This window comes from Microtus ochrogaster, chromosome 7, assembly GCF_000317375.1.
Source record: "Microtus ochrogaster isolate Prairie Vole_2 chromosome 7, MicOch1.0, whole genome shotgun sequence".
NCBI lineage: Eukaryota > Metazoa > Chordata > Mammalia > Rodentia > Cricetidae > Microtus > Microtus ochrogaster.
Window position 1 is genome coordinate 4,003,860 of NC_022014.1, and position 7,249 is coordinate 4,011,108.

The 7,249-nt window shown below is 52.9% G+C and overlaps 1 protein-coding gene across 1 annotated transcript in view; it reads right to left on the reverse strand.

Annotated features, from left to right (window-relative positions):
- Prss27 (serine protease 27) overlaps positions 1-4,241 on the reverse strand; it is a 7,966-nt gene extending 3,725 nt beyond the window's left edge. The window contains exons 1-2 of the mRNA XM_005349200.2: positions 4,187-4,241; positions 194-220 (exon numbers count right to left, since the gene is read on the reverse strand). Of these exons, the coding sequence (XP_005349257.1) occupies positions 194-220; positions 4,187-4,241 (82 nt within the window). The remainder of the gene's footprint in view (positions 1-193; positions 221-4,186) is intronic.
- Positions 4,242-7,249: the final 3,008 nt, after the last annotated feature.

Below are 7,249 nucleotides of genomic sequence, written 5' to 3' on the forward strand. Positions count from 1 at the left end.
AGGCATAGCTAGCCCATCAGTACAAAAACGGGAGTAGACCGTTTTTAGAATTTTATCTTTTGCTATTGACTTAAGTGGCTGGGATTTTTCTCTCCTTCCCTTCCTCCCTCCCTCTCTCCTGCCCTCTTGCCCTCCCCTTCTCTCCTCTCCTTCTGTGTCCAGCCCCTCCTCCATCTCAGTTGGCCCCTCTTACCTCTCAGAGCTCTGATCCCTTCAGTCCCTGGAAGTGGGGAAAAGGGGGTCATCAGGCAACTTTGCCAAGCCAAGGTCTGTTCCTCCCTGCTTCTGCCTTATCAGAGAGTCCCTGGCCTCTGAGGCAGGGAGGACAACCAGGAAAGCTAGCACTATGGTGAATGGGTTGACCTCCCTGTTTGGTCCAGGCCTCCACTCTCCTGGTCCACACAGGGATCCCTTCCTCCACCCCGCACCCCTGTTCTTGCCTTGCAGTATGTAATGGGAACAGTGCATGGACCTCAAATTCTAGAGCCGTGGGGTCTCCCTCCCCCTCTTCACCCACTAGTGCCTCAGCTCCAGATGGCAGGAAACCCTGGAGGCCATGTCCACACATGGATACATCAGGGCCCTCCTTGTAGTCTTTCAGAATGAGCAGGTCTCCTTCAACTTCTCCCCAAGTCCAGCTGAAGTCCAGACACTCATGGCCTCTCTCTGCTCTCAAGGGGGTTGAGCTGGCCTGGCAAAGATCAGGGGGCAGCCTCCCAATACTCTATATTCCTGAGGACTGAGCCCTCTACTGTACCACCATCAAAGTGAGGGGACAAACAGGGTGGATAGGGTAGGTCTGAGGGCTCCAGCACCCATACCTACGTACTGCTCAGCTTTTCACCCAATTCCCATTGGCTCCATTTCAGAGTCGGGTTCAAGCCCAGGCAACCCGACTTTTAGCTTTAGTTTACTCTCCTGGTTGCTGCTCCCGTGGGCAGGTCTGTCAGAACTGGGTGGGGTCCCCACCTTGATGGCCACATTTTTTTCTAAGCCCCAACAACTGAGCCCAGAGGAAAGGATGAAAAGGAAACCTGCTTCAGGATGCTAAATGTCGCAGGGACAGCAAAAGGCCAGGCTGAGCCACACATGGCCAGCGGTGCCCAGAGCTCTTAAGGATGTCACAGGACTCTTCCTTGTGTAGCTCCCAGTTGTGCAATTCTCAATGCTACTGGGGGACAAAATCCAGAGTGTGGCCTTGACAATGGGGAAGGGTGCAGCTGTCTGTTGGCTGTGTGTGTGGTTAGCTTGATAGAAGTTGGAATCACCTGGAAACAGTCTCAATAATCTACTTGGGCTGGCATGTGGATACATCGTGGGGAATTGTCTTAATTAATTGATGTGTGAAGCCCCAGCCCACGGTGGGCGGCACCATTCCGTAGGCACGGGGGTAGTCCTGAACTGATTAAGAGTGAAGAAACTAAGCTACATACAAGGATCCATCCATTCCTCCTACTCTTGGCTCTGAATGTGATCAGCCGTTTCAAGTTCCCGTTGCCCTGAAATGATGGATTGTCACCTGCAGTAGTGAGCTAAAATAAGCCCCATCTCCCCTGAGCTACTTTTTGTTTTAATATTTTATCACGGTGCCAGAAATGTAACCAGGACATAGGGGGACGGGAGATAGTTACTGCTCAGGACAGGACCAGGTTCTTCTCACAGGGGCGCCTGCAGACTGTGCTCAGGACTTCTGACCTGCGAGCTGTTTTCACAGGGTGCAAAATGCATAAGGTGTAGTGGCTCATAGCTGTTTTCCCGGCATGTCCCACACAAGAGGCTGAGGCAGGAGGATTGCATGGAGTCTAAGGCCAGACTGAGCTGTACAATGACGACCTGGTCAGTTGAGGCTCTCTGTGTTGTCTCAAATAAAATGGCTCAGAGGCTGGGAGCACTTGGTGTTCTTGCAGAGGACCTGGGTTCAGTTCCCAGCCTGTAATTCCAGTTCCAGTGAATTCAACACACTTTTCTGGCCTCCCTTGGCATTATGTGCACATGCATACATGCAAATAAAACATTCATACAAGTAAAATAAAAACTATATTAAATAAATAAATAAACAAAGGGCTGGAGACTGGAGGGACGTCTCATTGGATAAGAACATTTGCTGCTTTTATAGAGGATTCCAGTTCAGTTCCCAATACCCAGGATCCAACAACCCCTTCTGGTCTCCAAAGATAACTGCCTACACTTAACACGCACACACACACACACACACACACACACACACACACACACGGGGAGAGAGAGAGAGAGAGAGAGAGAGAGAGAGAGAGAGAGAGAGAGAGGAGAGAGAGGGACGGACAGACAGACGGAGAGCCAGACAGAGAGACAGAAAGGAAAAAGACAGAGAGACAAAGCAATACATACAAATAAAATAATAAAGCCAGGTGGTGATGGCGCACGCCTTTAATCCCAGCACTTAAGAGGCAGTGGCAGGCAGATCTCTGTGAGTTTGAAGCCAGCCTGGTCTATAGAGAGTTCTATACAGAGAAACCTTGTCTTGAAAGACCAAAATAAATAAATAAAAAATAAAACGCAAATGTGACCACCAGAGATACCCCCCTTCCCCCCCTTCCCCTCACATACACACACTTGTTAGAACTCTGCTGGACCTGCTCTCCAGGCCTGAAGAGTCAGCTTGCAATGCTGCCTAGCTTCGCTGCCCTCTGTCCTCAAGGACACACGCACTGCAAAACTCTCCCGTCTCGTCCTGCAAGGAGCTCACGAGAACCTTCTGTGCATTTTCCCTCCTGCCAGTCTCCTGACCTGTAACGCCCTGTCTCTGCCACAGCTTAGTCCTTGCAGGCTGAGGCTCTCCGTCTCCGCAGTCCTAGTGCAGATTGAGGTCCTCTCAAGGGTCGACTCCAACGGAAGCTGCCCCCACTTGTATTGTGTGTCTTGGAACCCCCACTGCCCCTCTGAGCTCTCTGCCCTTCACCAGGGCATCTGATCGCACCCAGAGCTCAGGCCCTGGAGCTCTATGGAGGCAGAACTTACCTCTAGGGACCTGAGCACAGAAACTGTGCAGGGACAGAGAAACCTCCTGTCAGTGGTAGGGGTTCAGCCAGGGTGTTAGTCTATGGCCCCCTGGGCTCCAGGTCCCTGAAGCTGATACAGAGTGACTGAGGTCTAAGAAACTAGGCAGGACCAGTCAGAGGACTACTGGGGAGCTGGTCACCCTGGGCTGACGTGAGCAAGTCACTCAGGGGTCCAGCCTTGGTTGCAGCTGTTTGTGAGCCAAAGGCAGACTGCCGTTTCTACTTTAGCAATGACCTCGATTGATCCACCCACGGGAGCTGCTAACATGTCACACCCAGTGGAAGTGGGCTTTCAGTGCCATTGTCCTTGCTGCTAGAGACCATGGACAGAAACGTTCGGTGACATTGGGGAGGGAGGGCATCACTGCAGAGATGCCCACCAATGTCCTGCTATCTCTTGAGCCGGGCTGAAGCATGATTTGAGGTGACTTGGTCTGACCCAGAGAGGTGAACTGAGGACAGGGAAGTGTGGCGGCTGCTAGGCTGGCCCATCTGGCCCAGGAATGTGGGAGAGTTTCCCTGGTAGAGAGAAGCTCGGCCCACAGGGAGGACCTGTCAGGCGGAGCACCTGGCTAGAACTTGCTGACCCCTGCTCAGGATGGGTAGGGCACCGCTTTTGCCTCTACAGGGCCTGCAGCCCTTGTTCCCAGCTCTCTGCTGAGCCTCAGACTCTGAAGGCTCCCTGGCTCAGATGGCAACCCCAGTTCACATAAGCCCAGGGATGTGAAAGCCCGCAGGCTTGGGTTCAAGTCCTAGAGGCATGGAGGCTTTGTCTCTTCCTTTGTAGAACGGGAAGATAGGCCTCTAGGGGAGCCCCCAAATCAGAGCATGGCACACCAAGAGCCCCAGGAAGATGAGGGTGTGGTTATAGCCAAACCACTGCCTTGGGGGTCCTTGAGAGGCCCTGAGGGGCCATGGTCACATGCTCTGTCACGCCTTCCCACAGGCCCCCAGCCAGGTCCCCAGGTGGAATATCTGGAACCGGAGTATATTCTCTGGGAAGCCCATCACTGAGACAAGGAGGTTTCTTTTAGACTCAGGCAGGCCCAGGAGTCCGGGGGGGGGGCGCTCAGTTGGTGCTCAGAGCAGCACAGAGGGGCCCTCCAGAGCTGTGGCTGGGGGACTGCCTGCCCTTGGATGCAACTCACCAGATCTCAGCAGCAGTGGCAGCAGCAGCAGGGCAGGGATGTGGGGCTGCCTCATGTTCTCTGGCTCGGTGGTTGGTAGAGCCCTGGTCAGCGGTGGCGGGAGCTCTCCCTAGTGCTACGGAGGTGCAGGCTCCATGAAGTGAGGTTTTATGCTGGAGATGAGTGTCAGCTCGGCTATGCAACCCAACCTGTCAGCCCTGCCTGCCCAGTGCCTCTCCAGGAGGAAGGAGGTGCCCAGAACACCAACTCCATGACCCGGCCCTGAACCCCAGGGGCCAGACCCCTTACTCTGGACACTTCGGGATTCTGGTAGCAAGATATCCCTCTCCTACACGAGCTGACCGAAAGGCCCCACTATTAGCTGCCCCCTCAAATGACCGTAGGGCCCACTTAAGCTGGCAAAGTCTACTCCATCCAGAGGCCTTCCGTTTCATTCATTCATTCATTCATTCATTCATTTGATATCTGTTGAGCACCTACTTTTTATCTGACATCAGTGACCTAAGGTGGTTGGGGTTTATAAGGTGGTTGGGGTTTACACTGTTGGGTAATAAACATTGACATTGAAGGACCAAGGTCAGGTTGCTAGGTTGCAAGTTCAACTAAAAAAGGAGGACCTCGACTGAGCCCCTGCGCACCCCACCCATGCTCCTGGACCAACACACCCATCTGCGGATTGGCTCAGGGCATAGGATCCCCCATCCCTCAAGTCTGGAGGTGCACCTTCAGGGCGTGACAAGAGCACTTCTGGGAAGGCGGCATAGTGACTGGCAGGATGGCTGTCCGGTTCCTGCCCTGGGTGCGTCCGCCGGGCTCCGGGACGTGCGGCCGTGGCGGAAGTGTCCCTGGGAGGAAGTTATTTGGGGCACGAGACTGACAGCAGACCTAGCTGGACTCGAGGTTCAGGAGGCCACTCCCTCTAGACCACAGACTGGGTGCAGGTCTAGATTCTGGACGTCTCACAGCAGATCCCGCCAGGCCAGGGAACGGAGCAGGACAGTGGTGGTGGTGGTGGGGGAGGAGGAGCCCCGCCTCAATTTCCCCGCTGGTGAGGAGGGTGTGCAGCGATTCACCCTTTGGTGAGAGCCAGGGGCGGTCCGAGGATCAAAAGGGTAGCACAGGGTCACAGAGTGCTGTGGTCTCGGTCTGCCGGGCTTGCTGTGCAGTGCTGCCCTCTGGTGGCTGTTGCCACTCCTGCGCGGTCCCTTCCGCTGTGCCTGTCCCTAAGCCTAAGTGTCTGCTCTTCAGGGCCCCTGTTCCCTGGAGGTGGCGGAATCCACATGCAGGACTTCCCCAGAGGCTGCCACCTTCTCTACAACTCCTATACAACCATGTCCCCGCAGTCCCCGGGTGGGTGCTCAGGCATGGGGCTCCTCTGATACTAAAAGACCAAGCTGTGAGAAGAAAGGACTCTGGACTCATACATCCGTTTGTTCGTTCGTTCATTCATTCCTTGTTTGTTTTTATTTGTTTTGTTTTTGAGACAGGCTAGGCTGGAACTCACTGGGTAGACCAGGTTAGCCTAGAACTCATGGAGTTCCACTGCTTCTGCCTCCCTAGTGCTAGGATTAAAGTCATGTGTCACTATTGATTTGTTCGTTCTTTCCAGCGTTTGCTCCTGAAAGGATTGGATGAGAGGCACACAGATGCCAAAGAGTTTTAGGAACCGGGTGCAGAGGAGAAGAAAGGGCTCACCCTGCACCATGGACATGTCAGGAAGACCCTTAAGTTTGAGGGAAAGGTTCTAATCATAAGTTGTGTTAAGTGTTTCACAGCGACTTCATGGCCTCACATCAGACAGCCAGCCAGCGATCAATCCACCTTACTTCTGAGGCCGTCTCTGACCTTTTGAAGCTAAGGGCTTCCTCTTGGAGCGCTTCTAGTTTCTCTTCTCCCTCTTCTCCTAAACGCAATTGCTTCCACACAACTCTGCCATGAAGTGAAAAGAGCAACAACAGAAATGAGCGTGAGCCAGTACCCGGCTACACCTGAGCAGCCTTGGGCTGGACTGTCCTGGACCAGAGGCTAAGAGCACATAGCCGGTGACCATGGGCAACAGCAAAAAGCCGAATGTCTTCTACAGACGTCCCCATACAGAGGAGGTGAAGGAGTCCAACCAAGTCTCTCCTTAAGAGCTTTTTGGGGGCATTTTGACTTTTTTTTTTAAAAAAATCATTACATTTATTAATTTAATGTGTGTTCAAGAAGGAAGGATGTGTGTTCACGTGTCAGGGGTGGGGGAGGAAGCAGCCACAGGACAACTTGTCAGCTCGCTCCTTTCACCATATGGATTCCAGGGACAGAACTAGGGCCACAGGCTTGGCAGAAAACCCCCTTTCCTGCTGAGCCAGCTCACTGGTCCTCCAGGGCATCTTCTGAGGTCAGAAGTCAAGGTAGCTATTCCAAAAGAAAAGAGCTACGGCCCACATAGGAAATATGGGTAATGACTCCATTGTTACTCAAAGCGCTCGGAGAAACGAGTCAGAAAACAAAGCCCACTGAGTCTGGAAGGTAGAACAGGTAAAGGACATAGACAAGGTGATGGGGAGGAAGCTAATTTGGCTAACACAGGTGCTGGGAAATGTTCGCCTTAGTAATTAAGGTGATGCAAATCAAAGCCGTTGCAAAGGGACCTCGGCTGTCACCTGCAGGCTAGCAAAGCCTGGAAGATGCCTACTAGGCAAGGCTGCAGGGAAGTGGGTCAGAGGGTGAGCACGGCCCGGCCTTGGGGAACTGCTGTTTATCTTGAGAAAGGGTTATGTTATAATGTCCAAACTAGCCTGGAACTCACTCTGTATCCCAGGCTATGAAAATATATTTTGACAGAAGATAGTACATCTGCAAAACTAAACCTGCCTGTAATTCTAGCAATCAGGAGGCTGAAGCAAAAGAATCAGAAAACCAAGATTTTGAGGGGCTACATAGTGAGACCTTGCAGGCATCTGGTGAGTGGTGCTCATATTTCCCTGTCTGGGCATCCGCAGAAGTCCAGACACTAATTGGCTGGAGTTAATTAACTGCCGGTCTCTTGGTTTATATTTTCGCCCAGCTGGATTGTTGAGA